At 51.6% G+C, this 23,700-nt stretch overlaps 1 protein-coding gene across 1 annotated transcript; it reads left to right on the forward strand.

Moving 5' to 3' along the window:
* Window positions 1-18,201: 18,201 nt before the first annotated feature.
* LOC431250 (G-protein coupled receptor 183-like) lies at window positions 18,202-23,678 on the forward strand. The gene is made up of 2 exons (XM_025146750.3): window positions 18,202-18,301; window positions 19,343-23,678. Exon 2 carries the CDS (start codon window positions 19,369-19,371, stop codon window positions 20,422-20,424), a length of 1,056 nt encoding a protein of 351 aa, XP_025002518.1. The 5' UTR covers window positions 18,202-18,301; window positions 19,343-19,368; the 3' UTR covers window positions 20,425-23,678.
* The last annotated feature ends 22 nt before the right edge of the window (window positions 23,679-23,700 follow it).

Here is a 23,700-nt window from a genome sequence, read left to right on the forward strand (position 1 = left end):
GAACTACCAAGTCTTCTAATGGCTCCAGTAGTTTCTGAGCCTGTATCTCATCATACTATACCTACCTTGATCTGCTGGCAACATGGAAAAGCTCTATTCTGTTCTTTCTGTCTCGATTCCCCATACCCACCTTTGATTTTTAGCAGCCTCATATATGCATCTTCCTTCATTCCTCCTCTATCCACATATTCTTCCCTGAATGGTGCTCTCATCACGCACCACTGCTGGGAAGCCAACTCTGGCCCTCTCTCTGTCACTGATACGAAGCATTGGACTGGAGTTTCCAGGGAAGAGCAGCTCCCATGGGTGCAAAAATGCCTACAGGAAGGCATGGCCATGGCCCACTGCCCTCTCTCCTGCTCTTTGCTCCCGCATCGAGCCAAATAACAAAGCATTTGTTCTTGTCAAGCAGATGGGGAGGAATTGGCAAGGAGCCCGGAATCCTTATAAGTTAATCTCTGTCTATTCAGCTGTAAGTAAAGAGAATTTTATCTCAAAAGAACATCACTCCTTTGGCTTTGCCACCACATATTTGCTCACTGTATCTTTTTCTCTCATACCATTCACTCGGGGGAACAAATAGAGAGTTATATTTCCAACTATGGAGGAAAATTATCTGAGGGCAGAGGAGGATGAATGTGAGGCCATTCACTAAAAGGCAGATTACCTCTGATGCAGGTACTGTGCTACTTACATGCTTTTATGTCTCTATAATACACTGTGCTGCTTCAGGTATTGTAATAGAAGGCAAGCAAGTTACTCTACATGTAGGAAGTGGGATCTTACATTCACTCCAAGGAAATCTCATTGAGAAAGGTAGGCTGAGGAGCTCCTGAGCAGAGACGGCAAACTCTCATGGGAGACTTCTCCTCTGAGTAGTCTTGGAGACTATCCAGAGCTTTCATTGCATTGGAAAACTTTTGTTTGTTTGTTTGTTATTGATGGACAATGATTGAAATCAGCAATAAGTTGTCAAGTGGCGTTGTGTTTCAACAAGCAGGAGACCATAACCACATTCTTTTACCTAAGTATGATAAAAAATGTTCAAACATCCATTTCTTTGTTGGACCAGCTGCATGTAGCACCGCTTAAGTGCAAATTTACCCACCTTTTTTCAACTCTTGTGTAACTAGGAAGAGGGAAGGACTCGTGTAACTCCTGCAGGTGCCTTCCCTCTTTCCTGCTTGCCTACTATTTTGAATGAGGGAGGAAGTGTTGGTTGAGGACTGGTGAGGAGCTCCTGACAGACCCAGTCTGACAATGGGAGAGAGCAATTCCTGCTTAAGGATTCGGGCTTTGAAGTCCTGAGTTTACCCATGTTGGTGGCACCAAGAGACTGGTTTATCTGATGCCACCTGGGCAGGAGCCTGCATGTGAATGGTTGGGAGAGCTGCACAAAAACCCAGCCATCCCTTGCCTGCTCTTGTTGGAGCTATAATTAGACTATCCAGTTAATGAGTAAAAGATACCTCAGAAAATAGCTGCTTGTGCTGTGCCTTGTGCCTAAGGCTACCCCAAAACAATCAGGGGACTGTGGGTGCCCTAAGCACGGGGCTGTGCTGGTTTTCTGCTCCCGTGCTGCTCCAAGCAGAGCAGCCACACACATCCTTGCCATTCTGCCAAGCAAGAGGCTGCAAACTCACTCGGGACTCTGGGTCCCAAGGAGGGCTGCTAAGCTCTCCCCAGCTGTTTTCTGATAAGCTTTGGTGCTTTGCAATTCCCCTTTCCAATTACCAGCCCTGCTCCCTTCACTGGCCGGGTCTGATGTATACTGATGGCTCAGCAGCTACATAGGGGCTTTTGGGTTGAGTGATGGAGGAGGTGGGAGGCACGGCAATGCAAAGCAGGGACATGCACCAGGAATTCAGGTGGTGTCACCTCGCAGCTCTCTTTGGCAGAAGCCCCTAAAGTAGTCCTCGTGGCTGAGGATGGAGTCACCTGGGTGTATGGTGCAGCAATGGCCCTGATGAGAAACACCTGTCAGAAAAGACTTTAGCTGATAGAGGAGATTGAAGCATCGGAGTACTGAGGGTACTGCGGTGTGTCTGTCACCAAAGGCCAAATGGGAAAACAACATTTTGAAATGGCTTGGGTATAACTGACCTGTTTGGATACCCTTCGGTTCCCAAAGACCACATCCCCCAGAGCTGCTTTTTATAGCAATGCAGTCAAAGGGAACTCAAATTTAACACCAAAATCATGATTTTGGGAACGGTGGGCTTGACACTTTCCCTTACCATAGGCACATTCTGTTTTTTGCAACATCTCTACAAAATCATTTGCAGCCCCAGCATCGATGTCCATCATCTCCCAGCCACCGTGTAGCTGTCCTGGTCCTGCAGCCACTGGCAAGCTGCTGCCTCACCATGCTGCGGGGTGCCCCATGGGTGCTGAGTGGAAACCTGGCTTCCTCTTGATGCAGGCAGAGGACAACCAGGTGCCCTGCATCCCTACAGCAGGCTTTGTGCCTGAGACTGCTTTGCAAGTGAGACTGATTATGGCAGAGCTTGTGCTAAGCGTGTTGCGAGGGACGGATGAGCAACTGCGGAGGGCAGAGAACAAAAGTGGGGAGCTGTGGTCTTTGTTTTTCCCCTTCCTTAAATTCTCTCTTCCCAGGGCTGAGCTCTGACCCAGGCTGGTACCGAGGTTTTATTGGTGTGAGACTGGAGTCAGGCTCAGGCTGCTGCTTCAGGTAACACTCCACAATTAGCTCAGAAAAGAGATCTCTGGGGGACAGAGGGTTTCTCGCCAGGAGAAAGAGCTCTCTATTAGTGTCAGCTCCAAAGCAAATCTTATCTGAGTTGAGAACAAAGAGGCTACAGGCTGGGTTACAATTTTTAATATTCTAGATAACTGACTTTTTACATTTTATTTTATTCTTGGAAAGCATCAGAGCGAATGTGTGTGAATCGTGACGATCTAGCCTCAGTTTTGAAAGAAAAGAGGCAACAAGCTCGACCCAACAACTATCCTGAGACCCCTGTGGAAAGTAATAATCTTGAACAAGCCAGTGCAAGCTATGTTTTCAATTTATAAATTAAATGTATTTAAAATTTATGAACTTTGACTGCACGAGTAACTACTTCATTAGACTTTAAGGCTGCATGTTTCCTTGGCTTTTTGCGTGGTAAAGTGAAACACATTTCTAATAAACATGGAAGGAGATTTCAAGATAGAGTCACTACTTTTATGTAAAGCACCCTCCAGACTCATTAAAAAAGTTTACCACCTAAATAAAGCAAGCACGCTGTAATTCTTGAACCCATAAAATTGTTAATATATACATAATATTAGTCTACTCTTGCATGTACGCTGCTTGATATCAATGAACGACATACAGTAAGGGTTTTACTGTAAGGAAATTAGCATATAAAACTGTGTTTTGCTAAGTCTTACATTGTAACGTGAACTCGAGAAACAAGAGAATATAAGTTGGGTGCTGCTCTGGTTTACTGAGTAGGTATGGCTAATGGCATGAACGTCCTTAGGAGAGAGTGCTGCGGTGCTTTGACACCCAAGCTTCAGCTGTAACTGACACCGCCCTGTTTCTCCTAGTTTATATCAACCAGTTAGAACCCCTCTGATGGCCAGCGGCGGTGGCGTGGTGGTGGGCACCATGCATTGGCCTACTAAGCATGGCTGTGGCTCAAGGAGCTGGCACCATGCACTTCCCCTCCCCTGGCACTGGTATGTCCTCAGCTGCAGCACAGCACCCTGCTTTGGGATCTTCACTTCAAGGGGGATGTGGAAAACCTGGAAGGTTTCCACACTTGAGGTCTGTCACCACAGTCCATGTCCCGGAGCACAGCTCCTGGAAGGATCCAGCCCTGTTCTGTGTGGTGAAGAGGAGCCCAAAGGGTGGTCCGGCAGCAGTCTGGGGCTGCCTGAGGGGCAGATCCAAAGAGAGCAGGGCCACACTCTTCTTGGTGGTGCCGGAGGATGTAACAAGGGGCCACACATGGCAGATGGGGAGGTTCAGGCTGCACATTAGGAAATCCTTCTCCGCTGGGAGGGTTGTACGGCACAAGGACAGGTCCCACAGAGAGGTGGTGAAGGGTCCTTTCTTGGGGGCTTCACAGCTTGGCTAGATAAAGCCCCAGCTGACCTACTGTTGTAATATAGGTGGTACTCCTACTTCAAGTGTCCTTTGGACCAGGTGATCTCCAGCAGTCCCATCCCAGCAGCATTTCTGTGACTATGTAGTCCTTTTCTACAGAGCAAGGGAGAAGCAGGTCCTAAACCACATCAGTCTCTCTCATCAGAGAGAGAGAAAGCAGCTCAGCCAAACCCCTGCCCCTCAGGGCTAGTCCTAGCCCAGCACCTACTCAGTTGTCTGTTAGATTATGTTGGGGTTCAGAAACAAGTCGCGCTTAGCTAGCCAGTGTTTTACAGCCACCAGTTTCTGACTTCCATGTGGCTGCGCCTTGCAGTAGTCACATCTGAATGTACTTCAGCACTGCAAGGTAAAGTACAGGCAGCAAATCCCCTAAACCCATACACTTGCTGTAGGCTAAGTTGTAGGAAATAGTGAATGACACTGGAAGTTGTACTTTCAATGTCTGACCTTCATCCTTTCCTTGCAAATCCTTGGATTTTTCTCTCTGAGTCTTGGAGTAGAGAGAGGTGATTCCACCCCTCTGCTCTTGTGAGACCCCACCTGGAGTACTGCATCCAGGTCTGGGGCCCCCAGCACAAGAAGGACATAGAGCTGTTGGAGCAGGTCCAGAAGAGGGCTGCAAAGATAATCAGAGGGCTGGAGCACCTCCCCTATGAGGACAGGTTGAGAGAGCTGAGGCTCTTCAGCCTCGAGAAGAGAAGGTTCCAAGGAGACCTTATATAGGCCTTGGAGAACCTGAAGGGAGTCTACAGGAAAGCTGGGGAGGGACATTTTCAAAGGGCATGTAAGCAACAGGATGAGGAGAAATGGCTTTAAACTGGAGGAGGGTAGATTTAGACTAGATATTGAGAAGAAATTCTTCACTGTGAGGGTGGTGAGACACTGGAACAGGTTGCCCAGTGAGGCTGTGGATGCCGCCTCGCTGGAAGCGCTCAAGGCCAGGCTGGGTGGGGCTGTGAGCAACCTGGTCTAGAGGGAGGTGTTCCTGCCTATAGCAGGGGGTTGGAACTGGGTGATGTTACAGGTTCCTTCCAATCCAAACCGTTTTATGATTCTATGATCTTCTGATAACAAGACCTTGCTTTGTGATGGCCTGAACTAGGTTGGAGCTCAGTGATGGAGCTCTTTGTTAAGACAAATCTCTTTACAGGGCAAAAGTTTCCACGTACTGTAGTAAAACCCAATTCTGAGGATCAACCTGGATGCCCCTTGTTTGCCACCTTTCCTTTTCTTTTTCTGCCACTTACACGCTGCTGCATGACACAGTGCCGGCAAGGCTTTGCTTCATTTCTAAGTCTCACGGTGACAAATCCCTCGTCCTTTTCTGGCTCAGACATTACTTCTATGTCCTGTCTGCCAGACTGAGCCAGTCTGTGTGCGGAAACTTTTCCTCTGCCCAAACAAAGACATTTGTTGGAAGACAACCCCTGCCTTGGACTTTACGTGAAGTCTTGTCTGTTTGATTTGCAGCTGGTGCTAAATTCACATTCAGTTCTTCTCCTGCCTCAGGACTGGCGGTGTGAAAAGCACAGGATTTGCTTTTTCTAGCAAAATGCCTCCTCTGCACACACCCTTTCCCAGCTATCCTTGGGAAAGTGTCCTCAAACCCTTTCCTGGCTGTCTCCAGGCTTTCAACACCCCCAGGCTGCTGCTGCTACCCCTCTCCCAGCTCCCCACCTCCTGGGCCACAGCAGTGCTCCAAATAACACCATAAATCTCACTTCACAAGGCTCTTGTCTGACAGCAAGCCACACAAACCACCCAAACGAGAGCTTTCCTGAGCAACGTTTGCAGAAAGTATGGGGTCACGGAGCAAGCAGACCTGCTCCAACTCTGATTTCTTTGATATGGACACCATATGGGCCACCGAGCTGGTCCCCGCTCCCTAGAGCTCTTGTTTGTGTGTACTGTAAGCTCTTAAAAAAAAAGTAACGAAAGCCCCAATGAGTTCCCTAAGTGAAACAAGCAGGTAAGGTAGTGCTGCATATGGCGCTAGTAAAACTAACAGTGAAAGTTGGCAAGAGCCGAGCAGCCTTTGTATTAATTCTCTGGAGCTTCAGGTAGAGCCTAATGTAATTACTTGCTCTACTTTGTAGGTTTTTAAGAGCAAAGCGTGTGTCTTAAAAAGTTAAATTTCCAAATAAAACAGTCAGGCCTGGAGCAGACAAAGTGCCTGATTCTTGTCCCTCTGAAGTCAACAGCGCAACTCCCGTTGACTCAAATCAGAGCAGGATTACGTCTCACGTTTAAGAACTATAAGCCAACAGAGCTGCTCTCCTTTAAAATTCACTGACTAAGCCACAAGGCTGTACCCAATATTGCTCCCAGATTCAATTTTCCCTGCTTTCTTTTCCCCACCTGAGACTCCAGAAGATCTCGGCTCCACTGGTTGGGTCTCCATCAACAACATTAGAGTCTAAATTTGTTTCTCACACGAAGACAGCTGCTCCGCAGACATCTGAGCATAGGTGCTGCATCCAGAGACACCAACTCTCACTGGGCAAATGTCATGGTTTCATGCAAGAAACGCTCGTGCTGTACTTCTGTATCTCAAAACAGTCACTCTGTCAAAATATCATAAATTTCCCTTAACAAAACCAAGCGCCTGTGCTATCTCTTAGCCTTTTCCTGGCTTAGGTCTTGCCATGGTTATCAGCAGTCAGAAGCGAAGCAAAGCTGAACTGCACCAAGATCCTTGTGCTGTGTAAACGCTGGCTTAAGAAATACTCCCCAGACCTCACTGAATAGCAAAGGCGGTGTGGAAAGGCCCCTCTGTAGTCATCTGGTGCTGGGAGTAGTCTCCTGTCGGCCTGCAGTTCTTTGCAGTTCACCTTCCCGTACGGTTCCTAAGAGCGATGCGTGTTCCATCGCCTCAACTCACCCTGTGATTTCGCTTCAGGTGTTTATGGTCTCTAATCAGCACCTGCCTCCCCGTACTGGAGTTTGTTCCATACCCACAGTGGGTTTTTCATTCTGGCTTCTCCTGGCCTGCTTTCAATCAATCACTCTGGCCACGCACCTCCAAGGGTAGATGAGAAGCAGATTTTATCAAATTGGCATAAAATGCAGTAAAGCCGCGCTGGCTTTTGATAATTTCAGTCCTGTGCTTCACAGGGTTTATTAGCAACATTTTCCTATTGATTTCCCACAGCTGCTGCAGGAGATCTCCCTGTAGGCGCAAAGAGGGGAATACCACCTAGCCCAGCACTTGTGGTCTGCCCCTGCAATGCCCAGCAAAGGATGGAGCTGGGGCACCAGCACTGCAGCTTGCAGGAACCAGTCCTCAGCTGGGCTGTAAAGGTACGCACAAGCACCCTAGTGAGAAACAGGGGCTGCTGAGCTCACACTCAGCTGGACGAGAGGGACGCGTGAGCAGGGGGTGGCTCTGGACCTTCACCTCCCTCTGCTCGATGTGCCCCGCCTGCCAAGGAGATGCCCTGGGAAAGGCATCAGCATTTATCCTGGCTGTGGGTGTGGGGCAGCGTCGGCACCGCGTGGGCTCTGACAGCAGGAGGGGCTTTATGTGATGCACCGCGCACTGACTGTGCTGACCTTGTAGAGGTGTGCGTCGTCCTCTTGGCGTCCTTCCTCCTTCCTTCTCCACCTGTGTGACAATGACTATCCCTGACTATAAAATCAAACACAGCAGCTGCACCAGCGCCTTTTTATTTACCAGGAAGCAACGTTTGCTCTCACGATGACTAATGTTAACGGAGGTAAAGAGCAACAGCAGTGCAGCTGCTGCAGCCCAGCGCTGCTCCTGCTTGGCTGCTGGGGCCCACCTGGTGCCTGGGGACGTGGGCTCTGTGCCCAGGGTGGGAGACACGGCTGCCACTTTCCCCTTTGCAAATTCAGGTGGTGGCAAACCCTCTTCTACCTATCCCCTCCCACCACTGTTCCTGCCGTTCCCCCCGTGCACCCCAATGAGCTGCAGGGTGCCTGCATCAGCCCATCCCTTGGCCAGGTGCCCTCAGAGCAGCAGACACAGCACCTCCACGTGCCCTACAAGTCACGATGGAGGTGCCAGGCAGCCACGCATCCGCTGAAGAACCTGTGACTGCCTGTACAAATGCATGTGGTTAAGGTGTGCCTGCAAAGCTCAGGAGCGAGTTGGAATGCTCTGGGAACGCAGAAGCGCCCGTTGCAAGAGCAGTGGTTCCAAGGGGGGATGCTGGGCTCCCTGTAGGGCAGCCTAGCTAGGGCTGCACGGCCCCATGCATCCCCCTCCGCACACAGTGCTGGCACAGGGGTGCAGGCAGCACCAGCAGGGGAAGCAAGAGTGGGTTGCTTGATGTCAGCTGTGATTTGCTGACGGCGTTTCCGGCAGCAAGATGCAGAGCTAGCCACCGACTGCAAAACCCACTCTCAGTTTCACCCCAAAACTGAGGGTGTTGTGTCTGGTTTCTAAGAGGAGCGATGGCGAGGTGAAAGGGCTGCGAATGATTTCTCTCTTAGCAATAAGCAAAGGGGTGCAACAGTCCGAGGCTTCAGCTCATGAGTTAGCCCAAGGCTTTGTCTCAGTTTGGCTTTGAGGCAACCCAGCCATTCAAAGTGAAACCCGGCTCAGACCACGGCGGAGACTTTCAGACTTCACCCTACCCAGCAAGGTTTGAGGCATGCAAATGGGGGCTTGACAGGCTGAGGCCCGAACTCCACTGTGAGGGCGGTGAAAGCATCAAAGGAAGGAGGTTGGGGAAGCCCTGGGGCAGAGATAAAACCCTCCGATCCCCTCAAGGCCAGGTTGGATGGGGCCCTGGGCAGCCCGGTCTAGTATTACATGTGGAGGTTGGTGGCCCTGCCTGTGGCGGGGGGTCTGGAAACCCGTGATCCTTGGGGTCCCTTCCAACCCGGGCCATTCTGTGATCCTGTGAGCACCGCTGTGATTAGATTTCATTAAAACACTGAATCGTGATGCTAACGACTAACAGAAGTACATCGAGATCCGCTCCAAGGAAGCCGAGAACCCATCGCTCTTTGAGGACTTTCCCCTTCTTCGCATCAGGCAGCCGTTCCAGCCCCAGGAGCCCCTCGGAGCCCCTCGGAGCGCCCCCGAAGGCTCGAGGCGCTCCCGCAGTCGCCCGCGGCCTGCCCGCTACGTCGTACAAACGGTGACCTCTAGTGGGGAAGCTGCTCTTCCTCTCCGCAGCCCAGCGAAAGCCTTGCGAGGACGGCCGCTGTTCGTTCGCACCTCCGAGAGGGCGGAGGGAATCGGCGTTGGGGCGACGTGGGCTCTGCTGTTCGCATCCGGGAGCGCCCGCGGTTGGTGGCGGAGGCTTTGTGCCGAGCTGCTCCCCTGTGTTTTCCCTGTTAACCGATCTAGTTCTTTCGGTGAGCGGAGATTAAGCCAGCACTTAATCGCAGCTACTGCCTAATCCCAAACTGACGTTCCTCACGTTGCTGGGGAAGGAAGCCTACCGTCATTGGATCGTGAAGAGCCACAGATTGCACCTCTACAGATCCTAAAAGCAGCACCCGAGGATTTACGAATGCCTTTTGCTGTCTTCCCCTTTTTCTGCCTCCTCACCCATTTCTTCAGCATTCCCAGTTTTGCAGAGGATGTGGGTTGGGAGCCGGCATCCCCATCTCCCCCTGCATCCTCTCCCTGCTCCGGGTGGGTCCGGGGGGACGGGGAGGAGGAATAGGATGTCTCCCCTTACACTTCTTCCTACGACCTCCCAGCAGCCCGTCGGCCCTCTCACCCAAGACCAGAGTCCAGGGCAAACCCCGAGCACTTCAGCCAACGCAGGCTGATGTGCTCAGCCTTACTGGCTTGTCTCCTTTCTGCACCTGCTGGGGTATGGAGCCATACGCACCTCCCTCCTTGCCTATACAGGGCGAGTGCTGCTGCAGGGCTTTGCAATTGATGTGCAGCCCATCACCTGGAGATGAGAACAATCACTTTTTCCCCGCGACCCGTAGGAATCTGCACCAGGATGTGCTGACAGCTCTGTGTCACCCTCCTGAGCTCAAGCCTGGAGAAATGCCCACCAGAAAGCTAAGTCACCGAGAGCTTCTTTGGCTTAAGCAGGTGAAGAGGCACGTGCTCAGGATTCAGCTTGGATGGGTGTGCTCCTTGCTGCACTGTGGCTGAAGAGAGGAGAATCTGAGTGCCAGTCCCCCCCCTAGGCACTGGGCATCTTATGAGGGGACCAGCATCAGCATGGCTTTGGTGTGTCCACAACCCCCCTGGAAGCCCTGCAGGTGTTGACGTGTCACTGTGCCAAGGCCCATCCCAGCACTGGGTGCCTTTTGTCCTGTGCTGCAGGGGCAGAGCAGCACTGGAGGTGCCCAGTGGATCCACTCTGCACTTGTCTTGTGGAGAGCGTGGTCTCTGCTTGGGGATGCCTATTGTGAATATGAACCTCATCATGCTTTGTTCAGTGGACTTTGCTAAGGGACCTCAGTGTGAAACCTCTATTTTACCTCAGATTGCCTTGTGGCGTACTGCATCTAAGCACTGCACACTCTTTCCCTGTTCAGCGTAGTGCCTATTCAAAGACTTTCCCCTTTCACAGCAACCTTGTGTGGGCTCCTACACCCACCTGGCTGCATGGAATCTGCCCACAGACATGCTATATCCAAAAGAAAAAAGCAGGATGAAGATATCCACATCTCAAGAATAAAGCACATTTCTGAGCATAAAATCACCTTCACCCCAGTCTACACCAAATTACAAATATGAATTCCACCGTCAACATGAATCATACCAGAAAATACCCTGTGCTTGGGGAGGGTGGTGGGACCCACAGGCATCCCAGTTCTGCTGGTGGTGGCCAGAGTGGCCCAGTAGCCCTTATAACAGTGAGAAGGAGATGAATGCAGAAATTGCTTTATCAGAGACAGACAGTCTGACAGCCACGGCCAGGCTATTAATGTGTGAAACCAATGTGATCACCTTCCGATATCCCAGTATTTAAAGGGAGTTTATCAACAGGAGGGAAATGAACTTTTTACATGGGTAGATAGTGATAGGACAAGGGGGAATGGTTTTAAATGAAAGGAGGGGACATTTAGATTAGATGTCAGGAGGAAGTTTCTCATGGAGAGGGCAGTGAGGTGCTGGCACGGGCTGCCCAGAGAGGCTGTGGATGCCCCATCCCTGGAAGTGTTCAAGGCCAGGCTGAATGGGGCCCTGGGCAATCTGATCTAGTACTTAATCTAGCAGTTGGCTACCCTGCCTGTGGAAGGGGGTTGGAACTTGATGATCTTTGAGGTCTCTTCCAATCCAGTCCAATCCAATCCAATCCAATCCAACCCAAGCCATTCCATGATTATATGACTGATTCTATGATTCTATGCTTCTGTGATCCTTATCTGCACGTTCCAGAGAGTGGGTAAGGCTAGCTGCTGAAACAATATTATCTTCATTTCTAGCAAGTACTGATTTTATCCTTCCTAGAAGTTGGTGCTCATGTCAGATCAGGACAATGACTCTATTGTCACAGCCTGATTAGATGTGTGTTTAGAAAGTGCTAAACAGGCACATCGGTCATCTCATGTGAAGTTCCATGTTTAGTAATCAATGGTCAAGGCCAACCAAAGTAATCAGATGACTACAGCTCTGGAGAGATGGGAAATTACTGTCCCCTTCAAATTTCCCTCAGAAACCCCCTTTGTTTCTTGTCCTTTTCGAACTATTCTGTGTGATTCCTGTTTGTTGCCAGATCAGCTTCGGCCCATCATGATGCTGACCACCGGCACCCGGAGCGATCCCAGCTCCCCTCCAGCAGCACCGAGCTCATAGGCACGGGAGGGCTGTGATGGCAGAGCCTTCCATGCACAAGGGCACGGATGCTGCTGCCCTCTGCAGAGGTGCCAGCCCCAGGTGACGCTGCACCGGGCACGCGACAACGCTGGGCACTGCTAAAGAACACGTGGGATGCCATAACAGTGCAGGTACCGTAGCTGCGTGAGGATGGGGACCCGTTCCTTCATTAGAACATTATTTAAAAGTAACCACGATTTTAAACAACCTTGAGGTCAGGCTTTGATCGGGGGTGTGAAGAACCAAACGCTTCCCTCCAACTGAGTGTTTCAGAATGAGGCGTGCGACAGCAGCGCAGCGCAGCGCTGGTTGCTGCAGACAACCTCAGAGAGCCCAGTGCTTTCAGTAAGCGTTAGCAGCTAAAACATCAGTACACATGCAGAGAGTGAAAGGCCAGGAAGCTAAAATCCCACTATGAAAGGAATCATTCGGTAACCACACTCCCGGGAGCACGAGGCTGGAGACCAGCTGCAGTGTGGGCTCAGGAGATGAGCAGGGAGAAGGGAAGGTGTGTAATGAATGTGTGGAAATGACCAAATCCAGTGGTTGTTTAAAGTGGTAAGGTTTAAGATCTATCTGTCTGGTCTTACAAGTAAAGCCCTGAAGAGCATCATCTGCAGACTGCAAAATAAATCCTTCAATGTAATCCAGATGTTCAAGGCATTACCAAAAAAAAAAAAACAAAAAAAAAACCCACAATCTGATTAAATGTATAGATTTAAAATCAGTGTAGCTAAAATAGGATATTTTCTTGGGTAGATGCACAGAATCATGAGGGATAGAAGGGATGTGGTGGCTGCTGAATGAAGTACTCTGTCTGTTGGAGGTGGTCAGCAGGGCAACAGCCCAGCCAGGGAAGGGATCTGCAGAGAAATAAATGCTGGACCCACGCAGGACTTGGCATTGTTTAACTGGGGGAGGACTCTCACCTTGTTTTGCCACACAGCTTAAGATTGCCAGATCATCTCTGTTCTCTACCCCCAATGACTTTCAGCCTTTCTGAGGTTACAAAATAGTGTAGGTAAGAAAGACAACCCCCCCAGAGCCTTTGTCACCCATGAGAACTAACAGCCAATTTCTCTTGCAGCTTTCTACAATGTGTTAGTTGCATGAATATGGCCCTCCATGGAGAAATTTAAAAGCAAAGCTGAGGACACACCCAGAAATATTGGTCTCCATTTACTGTGGAGGGTTAAAAGTGCTTCTCCATTCCCACTTTCTCAGCTCCTTACGACATCTTCTGCTGTTTGGAGATCCCAGAACCCCGGGCTGGCTGAGGCGGGCAGGGCCTTCCTGCGTCCCTCTGTGTCCCTGTGTCCCAGCCCCTGCTCCAGCAGCACCACCCAGAGCAGGGTGCCCAGGCCCATGGCCAGGCGGCTTCTGGAGAGCTCCAGGGAGGAGACCCCACAGCCTCTGGGCAACCTGTGCCAGTGCTCCATCACCTGCTCCTGGTGTTCAGAGGGAGCCTCCTGGGCTACAGTTTGTGCCCACGGCCTCTTGTCCTGTCCTGGCACTGGGTACTGCTGGGAAGAGCTCCATCCTCTCTGCACCCTCCCTTCATGTATTAATTAATCATTAATATTAATACAATATTGTAATTAATGAAAGATAATTAATAGCATTCTCCTGAGGCTCCCCTGCTGCAGGCTGAGCAGTCCCGGCTCTCTCAGCCTTTTCGCATGGGGGAGACGCTTCAGCCCCTTCATCATCCTCATGGCTGTTTGCTGGACTCTCCAGTAACTCCGCATCTCTCCTGCACTGCAGAGCCCAGAACTGGGTACAAGCCTACGTGAGACGTGCACATACGCACGCACAAACAGGAGCATCCTCTGCTCTGGGAGCAGGGCAGGAGGTTGGGCTGCAGCACGCTCTGTGGTTACGCTTCCCCAGCACTTTCTGTTATGTGACGTCTTTCGGTTCTGTACAACTCGGCCCAGCAGGTATTGTTTGGGTTGGGGCTGTTGTGGAAACACAGCTAGGGGATGAATGCTGCTGGGAAATTCTACCAAAAAACAGATTAGCAATTTCTCCCACTGTAATTCAAGAGAAACATTCCATTTTCAGACATAAAAACAACAGGGCTGTGGTTTTGCAGGGAGGCACAGGCCCCTCAGGGAGAGCACCTTGGTGAGGCAGGGTGCTCAGAGGGACGTGGCCGCCAGCTCTGGGCCATTTGGGATCCACTGTGTAGCATAAGATTGGATATAAGGAAAAAGTTCTTTATGCCAAGGGTGGTGAGGCACTGGAACAGGTTGCCCAGAGAGGCGGTGGACGCCCCATCCCTGGAGACATTTAAGGTCAGGCTGGATGGGGCTCTGAGCAGCCAGATCTAGCTGTGGGCGTCCCTGTTCATTGCTGGGGGTTGGAATTGGTGACCCTTAAGGGTCCGTTCCAACTCAGACGATTCTATTATTCTACGAGGTGCCCCTCACCCGCAGCAAGGCACCAAGAAGCCATTTTCAAGCCGCGTTTCACAAGTTAGGACAGGCCATTGGCAAGCCCATGTGCCGTGCCACACCCAGGCAGCCAGGCCTCAGCCCAGTGCAGGCCGCTCCCCAGCAAGCGGAGCCCAGCTCTCCAGCACTGCGCTGCTCTCGCTGGTGCCACAGCTGCACCCTACAAGTGTGTGTGCACGCACAGCGTGTGCGGCCCTGCTGTAAGGAAAAACAGATAAAAATAGGACCTCTGATCTCCAAACCCGCCTCTTGATTGCTTTTTTTTTTTTTTTTTTTTTTTTTTTAACGCACGTTTATACATTGTTTTTAACCACAGAAATCAGATAGCCAGACAACTTTCATCTCATTCCTGCAGAATCAAAATGGAGCTTCTCAGCAGTGGGGCGGCGTGGGACCGGCCCCGCTCACACTCAGCAGAGGAAGTTGCCTCATAATGCGAATTTCCCGGGTATGTCTCAGGGAAACAGGCCCAGGGCTGAGCGCTGCTGGGCCTTGGGACACCTCCTGCAGCCAAGTGGACCTGAGCAGAGCTGTGTGCTGCCCCTCAGCGGTCCTCTACACTGTGTGGGGCTTCGGTGTCATCTCCCGAAGTACATTTCATCCCCCTGAAGCATGATTCGTGACGTGTTTATCCCGACAAAGGCTTAGGATGAGATCAAGCTTCAAGAATACCCAATTATTTTCTCGAGATTTTCTTCACAGAGCTGTAAGAATCTCAATGTAGGTTCTGCAGCTTCCATCGTCTGGAGTTGAAGCCTCCCATATGCCTTCCTCCCCCCACAGCTGCTGCCCTCAGTGGATGAGCTGCTGCCAAAACCAGCTGTTCTCTCTGTGGTCCTGCTCCCCACCAGGTGAACAGCCGGGCACCCAGAGGGGAAAATCCCTGCCTCTTGCGTTGAAACCAAAAGCACCTGGATGGGAGATTTTATGTCTAAAACCCCGAGCTTCCTGACAATGTTTTGCACCTGAAGGCAAAAGCAGCAGCCACAGCTTAAGTGGGGAGGAAGCCAGGAGAGGTGATGATACAATGGAAAGAAAGCACAAAGCTTCCTGCCACCCCTGGAAGGAGGGGACGCTGCCTGCTCAGCCTCGGGCCCTGGAACAGGCTCTGCCAGCACCACTGCTTTGGGTATGGGGATCACAAGTGCAGCAAGCTTGGTGCCCTCACATATGAGGCCTTTGTAAGCTCTCCCCAGTGATCCCATGGGCTCTGCACCTGAGGAGCAAGGCCCAGCATCCTGTGGGACAAGAGGGAGATAACGGTGGCTCTTGGTGGGACAGCACAGGGGCTCTAGTGTGAGTCAGCTGGATATTAGGAAAAGCTGCTTCTTAGAAAGAGTGGCGACGCACAGCCTGCCCCAGGGACATGGTGGAGTCACCGTGCCTGGATGCGTTCATGAACCGTGTGAATGGGGCACTGAGGGACGTGGTCAGTGGGCATGGTGGGGATGGGCTGGTGGTTGGGCTGGGTGATCTTAGAGGCCTCTTCCAACCTTAACAATTCAATGATTCTATGAAATCTACTGCAGTGACTGATGGAGCCAAACATGAGTGGAACAAACAGACCAGCCCTGAGGGGCTGAGTGATGGTGACATGTGTGACACTGGCCTGAGGAATCAGCTCCCAGAGGAGTCACTGGCAGTCCCTTCTACTGGGCAACACAAAGCTCATACGTAAAGGCCTCCAGGATTGAAGAGGGGGTCCAGGGAGCTCCAGAATACCTGGGCCAGCTTGCAGCCCTCATGGCATGCCCTCATGTCCAGAGCCTTGCATGACAGGGGGATTGGAGGGTGAGTAACACCAACATTGAACCATACTGAGCGGGCCGTACGCATGGTGTGCCCTGCATCTCTGGCTGCCCTGGAGCTGCCAGGCCCCATCAGCCCTACACCCTGTGAGTGCTTCAGAAGCAGGAGCTCCACCAGAGAGAGGTTTCTGGTCTGAAGGAGCTGTGGGTGCAGCATGGCGGGGCTTGGTGGGGCCATGCAGCGGGTGGGGCTGGGCTGCACGCCTGCAGGCTGCACCTGCTGCATGCAGGGCAGGAGCGTGTTTTGCACAGAAGCCACTTCCTTTCTTCTGCACTGAAAAGAAATAAAATCAGGTGGAGCTCGTTGCTTTCACCCTCCTTATTCCCAAGCATACGTGCACTGACCGTGGAAGAAACTGTGGGACCTTTGGGCTTCCTTGGTTGTGGTTGAGGCTGGTGGTGCCAGCAGAGCCCATCCCTCCTCTGGCTTCTCCTTCCCTCAGGAGATCTTTGGCCTCTGCCCACCATCCTGGTGTTGTGGTGCCTTCTTGCACCCATCAAGCAGCCCTGGGGATGGACGAGGGTAGCGGGTCTGGCCTGGGGGTGATGCTTTTAGGTTTTCCACAGAAACCTCTCCTGATAGGCGCACCAGGAATGCAGCCAGAAACCTCTCCTGGGCCAGGCAGCACTCACCCTGGTGACCTCGGTGGGAGCATGGGGTACCTCATAGCCCACTGTGCATTCCAGCAACATGCTGGGTAAAGGTCAGTCCCATATCTGCTCTTGGGTGTACACTCAAGAGAACCCTGGGCATTGCCATGATGGAGGAGCTCAAGGGCAGCTGAGAACCATGCAGGTTTGAGTGGCTTAACTATTGCCAGCTGCGCAGGTAGAAAGCCCCTGTCTTACTGAGGAATATTGTTTCCACAGCAGACCCTTCCCCTCAAGCAATATAGACCCCTGAGCAACAGAAGTATATCCATTCACAGATGGTTGCAAGCAATTTTTCATTATTAGTCTTTTAGTCATAGTGGTTCATGGCAATACCATTCACTGTGTAATTTCTATACGCATGACTCACCATCCACAACTACATAGATTAGTGCTGAGTTTAATGCCTCTCTGTTGTAGAGCATTACAAATATTATGCAATTAAAGAATTGGGTGAGCTTTACTGCAATGAAGGGTAATTTAAGTTTAACTGTGACCTTAACCTCGACTTTTCTTGGCCTCAGTGTTTTCCAGTAGCACCCTGAATGCCCCTTGGTGGGAATTTCCTAGCTAACTGGGAGTTTTTGGAAGGAAGAAAACAAAGAAAACAAGCCAGATCATCACCGCCACCAAGGAAAAACCCCAAACCACTGAGAATAAAATCCTCCTGGGATTTGAAAGCTCCAGCAGTCTCTAGTAAATGGTGCCCATGGGGAAGCCCATCCCACCAGCAGCAGCCTAAGAATAAAGATATTCTTCCACTCAGGGCAAATTATCTAACTTCCAGTCTGTGTCTCAAGAAGCAAAGCCTGATGGTTTCCCCATTCCTCAAAAGAGGGAGATTTGCCCCCAGAAATGCAGTGAGGGGCAGCCTGGGAAGTTCCACACTATAGGCTGCATTGGAGTTTGTCCAGGCTTTGTTGGGGTCCCATCGGGCTTCTGCGGCCAAGGGGCTGAGCATGTGAAGCAGGGCTGGAGCTGTTCTCCTGGCTCACTTGCATTTTGTGTCCTCACGGACGTTTTCAGAGTAAAACCCAAAGTCGGCTGAGATGTCAGGAGTGATTGCTGCGCAGGTACAGTCATTTATCTGCTTCTACTAAGAATAACCCCGCAGCAGCCAAATACCTCTCATACATCGAGAAAGGAAGAAAAAAAAAAAAAAAAAGCCTATCGAGAACACAGTTTTACTAAATCTAAGAAGGGGAAAAAAAAAAAAAAAAAAAAAAAAAAAAAAAGCCCAAACCTCCCGGTGCTTTTATAGCGTGAGCCAATACCGAGAGGCGCTCACTCACACAGCAGGAGCCCTGCAGGGAGGGTCTGCACTGAGCCAGGGCAGGAGGAAGGGGAGGAGGGGGAAGCGGGGCGGGTGTGCGCCCGTGTCTGTCAGCGTGTCTGCGTCTCTCTGTCTGTTCACACCTCAGCCATAAGGAGTGGGAGGTAGCGTGGGGCTGCGTGCCCACAGAGCAACAGGACACGGGACGCGAACTCACAACAGCGGCAGAAGGTGAGCGGTGGCTGCAGGGGATGGATAGGGTGGGGATGGATGGGGCTGGATAGGACAGGGAAGGGTGGGATGGGAATGGACAGGGATGGACGGAATGGAGAGGGGCGGGATTGGATAGGGATGGAGTGGAAGGGAACAGACTGGGATGGATGAGATGCGGATGGACTGGAAGGGAACAGACTGGGATGGATGGGCTGCGGATGGATTGGAAGGGAACAGACTGGGATGGATGGGCTGTGGATGGATTGGAAGGGAACAGACAGGGCTGGATGGGCTGCAGATGGATTGGAAGGGAACAGACAGGGCTGGATGGGCTGCAGATGGATTGGAAGGGAACAGACAGGGCTGGATGGGATGCGGATGGATTGGAAGGGAACAGACAGGGCTGGATGGGATGCGGATGGATGGGGCTGTTTGGAATGGAGCAGTGTGATGGAGGACTGAGGAGGCACTGACCCACAGCCCAAAGCACATCAAGGAGAAGGCAGGTGTGTCGTTTGGTAGCAGGGAGTGCTCCGCTCGCATCTTTGCATGGCGTGGGGCATTGTATGCATGAGGATGGCTGGAATTTCTCTTTTCTTTGAATATACTGTTTCTGCTTCTGCTCCCTGCCACTCATGCCTGCCCCCCAGAGCTCCCCCAGCCCCATCTCTGTCTGGCTGTTTCCTCAATGAATCTCCCCATTGCCCCTGTGGTGATGAATCAATGATCTCACCGCCACATAATGAGTTCGGGACCTTGTTTGCACAAGATGCAACTACTCTCCCCACACGCTGCCATCCTTTCTGGTATTGCTTGGATGTTTAAAAAAAAAAAAAAAAAAAGATGGTGACAAGAAGCAGAAAGAAGACAATGAGTCACAGCCTTTGTTGCGCTGCTTACACCGAAATCACGAGAGATGCATTTTTCCAAATGACTCGGGCTGTGTGCTGCTGGGGAGGGAACATGAGGGGCAGGCCGGCGGGTGGCAGGGAGCATGAAGAGACAACTCTGCGGGTGCTGCTCCCGCTGCTGGGGTTTTACATCTGTTCCTGTCCTCAGAGAGAAGGCTCACGAGACGCTCCAAAATGGCTGCAGTGGTGGCCACGCTCCCACCTGCCAACTTCACCTCCAACCAGAGCAGCTGCAACGTGCACAACCACCACTTCTCCGCCAAGGTCACCTTCTCCCTCTTCTACACTGTCCTGCTGGTGTTCGGCGCCTGCGGCAACATCCTGGCCCTCTGCATCACCTTCCAGCGCAGGAAGAAGAAACTCAACTCCACTGATCTCTACCTGGTGAACCTGGCTCTGTCCGATGCCCTCTTCACACTGGCGCTGCCTGGCAGGATCGCCTACTATGTCCTGGAGTTTAACTGGCCCTTCGGGGACTGGTTCTGCCGGGTCACCGCCTTCGTCTTCTACATGAACACCTACGTGAGCATCTACTTCATGACCTGTGTCAGCGTGGACCGCTACATTGCTGTGGTGCGCATCAGGCACCCTGGCAGGACCCGCAGGGTCAGCTGTGCCAGGGCTGTCTGCGCCCTCGTCTGGTTCCTGGTGTTCCTGCAGACGGCACCGCTGCTGCTGCGGCCCATGACGCGCCGGATGGGTGACAAGCTGACATGCATGGAGTACTTCAACTTCGAGGAGATTCCCAAGCTGCCCTACCTGCTCCTGGTGGCCTGCGTGCTTGGCTTCTTCCTGCCCGTGGGCATCATCTTGGTGTGCTATGTGCAGATCAACCTCAAGCTCTGCCAGACCGCCAAGGAGAACCCACTGACTGTGAGGAACGGGCACCACCACCGGGCCTTCACGGTCATCTTGGTGGTGCTGCTGGCTCTCTTGCTTTGTTTCAGCCCCTACCACATCAACATCGTCCAGTTCATGGTCAGGAAGATCCTCTACCAGCCATCTTGCCGTGAGCAGCAGGCCTTCAAGATGTCCCTGCAAGTCACCGTGGCATTCATGAACCTCAACTGCTGCATTGATCCCATCATCTACTTCTTCGCCTTCCGAGGCTATAAGAGGAGGCTTCTTCGCATCTTCAGGAACAGTGGCTCCATGGCCACCTCCTCCACCGCCAAGACCCCCTCTGAGAGCAACAGCAACAGCCAGCCACCCGGCTCCAGCTCTGTCTAACGGCATGACCCTCCTGTTCTCTCCATCTGGTAGTGCGTGGACCATTCCTTGCAGCAGCAGTGGGGCCGGGCTGCAGAGTAGGACCAGACCCCACCGCTCTCTGCCTGGAACCAGCGGCTCTTGCACAGCCAACACAGCACCAACCCAGCTGCTGCCTGCAACTCCTTCCCTGCGGGCATGAAGAGCAGCTTGCTGCTGTCCCTCCACCATGCACTGCATGGCATGGGTGGTAAGGGCACCGTGTGAGCAGACCCTGGTCCCCTCTGTGGCACTGGGAGGAGGAGCATGGTTCCCTGCAATGTTGTCCAGGAAATCTTCACCCCACCCTTCCCATAAAAGGGACTGATGGTAGTCTTCCACCACCTTGGATGACCTTGCCTGAAACCTGAGGACCTGGGACATGAGCCAAACCAGGCTGGTCCTGGGGCCTTGCTAAGGGCAGATCACACACGACCCTCACCGGAACCCTGAGGCATCTGGTTCCCATCAAAACCTGTGCAGCAAGGAGTAGGTTGGTGTGACCCAAGGAACTCCACGGCTCCGCTCTGAAGCTGCTGGACTACAGGGCTGGACACAAGTGAACCAAACTTCATGGTGCTTGGTCTTGTACTGGAGGCTGGAAGGGACAGAGATATGCACAGAGATATGAAGAGGAGGAAAAAACAGCTTTCTTTTGCTTAACTTTAAAGCAGTTTCATTAATGACACTTCTGATTAACAGAATTCGTTCTTGAAGGCAGTAACATTTCTTGCTTGAAGGTTAATAATACAGGCGTGTACAGCCCTTTAAGTGTGCATGAGTTATCTTTTGGATGACAATAGCTTCACCTGCGCACAGGTGACTGCAGGGATGTACCTGAGGTTGGAAGGGCCTCAGGTTGCAGGGTACCTGAGCCCTGCTCCCAGCAGTCTAACCTCGGTGCTGGCCTGAAAGGAGCCTGTGTCCAAAAAGCACATTACAGTGGACATGGAAGAGCTGATGGGCAGTAAGTGAGGGAAATTTATGGTCTGAGCACTGTGAAGGAGCCCGGTGTGGGCCCCAGCACACAGCCTGCTGGGAGCCGGGCCACCATGCACATGAGGTTGGTGGCTGTGAGTTTGTCCAGCAGAGGATCAGGGGTTGCAAGGAGGGGCTCCCTAGCAGAGGTGTTACTCCGCTCTGTCCGCTCCCATGGAGGCACTCCTGGTGCTCTGCTCCACAGCTGGTGCAGAAGTGTGAAAATGGGGCAATGAGACGATCACAGAAACCTCCCCCATGGGCACAGAGCACTTTCTCTACATTTCATTCATTGCATAATGCATTCATTGCATAAGGCAACCTCAGTCAGCACGTTTGTGTGGCAGCAGAGACATGTATGTTTCCTGCTGCTCACCTCATTCGTGTGAACTCACTGAGAACATTTCATCCCTCCTCTTATCAGCTCCTATCAGTAACTGCATTGCCACAGTTTTTGCTCCCTTCCTGACATCCTTCTCGGTGCAAATGTGCCTGCACCCAGCACCATGCTGCTGCCATCAGATGAGGGATGCCTGCAGCTGCAGGCACTCACCAAGATAACATCAGGGGAGTGGCTGCAGTGGGAGGGTGCTGCTGGCCTGCAGGGAGCACATGGCCACACCTGGCAGCACATCCTCTGCTGATAGGGGGAGCTGGGACCTGCCTGGGCTTTCCAGCAGTTCTATTTTCATACTAACTTTCTTCTTTAAATCATACCTGGAACTCCCCGTTTCACACCAGGATACCCATCCTCGTATGGCACCATGATGTTGCCATGTGAAAGTGCATGCATCAACTAAACCCAACAGCCTCTCATCAAGCAGCTCCTGCCTGCAGGTCTCCATCAGCTGCCATCAACACTCCATCACCTGCCGGGGTGACATCAGGCTCCACTTCACCACCGAGACTGGCTGTGACTGACCATGCTGTGCTCCTCCCTGGGTGAATGCAGCACCTCGTGCAAAAGCAACCAAGTGAAATGGGTGGATAACTTTAGCAGATGTCCCTACAACAAAAACCACGGTGGATTTTCTGTACAGGCTCAGCCACACCGCTGATCTGCTCATGTTATTCCATCTCTCTCTTGTTCCTCCGAGCACCACCTCGCTCAAGTCATCTTCATTAAACTTAAATGCCAGTTTTGCTTCCTACTTATCTCTGGCCAGAAAGCCAGATGCTGCCTTCAGTTCAGCTGTGCAGTCTGTCCCCACCACCACTCCCTGTCTCATGATTGGGCTGATGACACCCAGTGGTGCACACCCTCTTGAATTTCAGCGTAGAGCTGCGTGCCCTTTCTGCAGCCAAGGCCCCTTTTCCCAGCACAGGAGGAACAGAATACCATGAAGTGTTAAACCAAGCACTGTATGCTTTATAGAAACCCATACACACATATAATAAAACAGGTGTGTGTGTGCATATATATACACATATAGTGCTTGTATGCTCACGTGACTCTCCTAATAAAACAATGTTTATGCTCCTTTATATAAAACTCATTTCTATGACTACCTGCTTAAAGAAAGTCAATCTCATTTAGGAGAACACATACAAGAAATTAAATGCACCCATTCTGTGATACTACCTTGCACTGTGCTTGCTTGCTTGGCTCTTGTTTCAGACAGAAGCCAGGAGATGGCCATCACGCGCTCCTGGACCACACGGGAGGTAGCAGCCCTGGCACCCACCTGCTCACCTCAGCACCACGTGGTCTTGGCTATGGGAGAGGGAAAAGTTTGGGTGAGGTACAGAGCCCAAGCGATCTGTCTCAACAAAGAGCTCGGGCTTGAGAACTGCTCATCAGGCAGTTTTCCACAAATGCAAACAACTGTGGGTGTATTTCTAAGTCCCACAGCCATCTAGGAAAGTCCCCAGTAAATTGTTGTGATGTTGTCTCATGATGAACATTCCCAGGCTGTTAAAGAAGTCTGAAAAGCAGCTACCATTACTTAGGGACTTAAAATCCTCTCCGTAGAAAAGCATTCTGCGTTATCTCACTGCCTAAACATATCTTTGTGTCACACCTCAAAAAGGAACTGTGTGGTGACATTTAAAGCTGTACTGGGCACGCACTGTGAAGGCTGGAAGGACCACACTCCTCATGCTCACAGATGTGTCACAATCAAGAGGAGACTGAGGTCTTCCCCAGCTCTGGTGCACTCTTTCTTCTACGAAAGAGGAACTCTGCTCAGCTGCACCAGGGACCCCTCCTTTCACCACTTCTTTTTTTTTTTTTTTTTTTTTTTCCCCTGGTTGGAAATCACAACCCTGGGAGCATTCTGA

Source organism: Gallus gallus, chromosome 1 (assembly GCF_016699485.2).
Source record: "Gallus gallus isolate bGalGal1 chromosome 1, bGalGal1.mat.broiler.GRCg7b, whole genome shotgun sequence".
NCBI classification, from domain to species: Eukaryota; Metazoa; Chordata; class Aves; order Galliformes; family Phasianidae; genus Gallus; species Gallus gallus.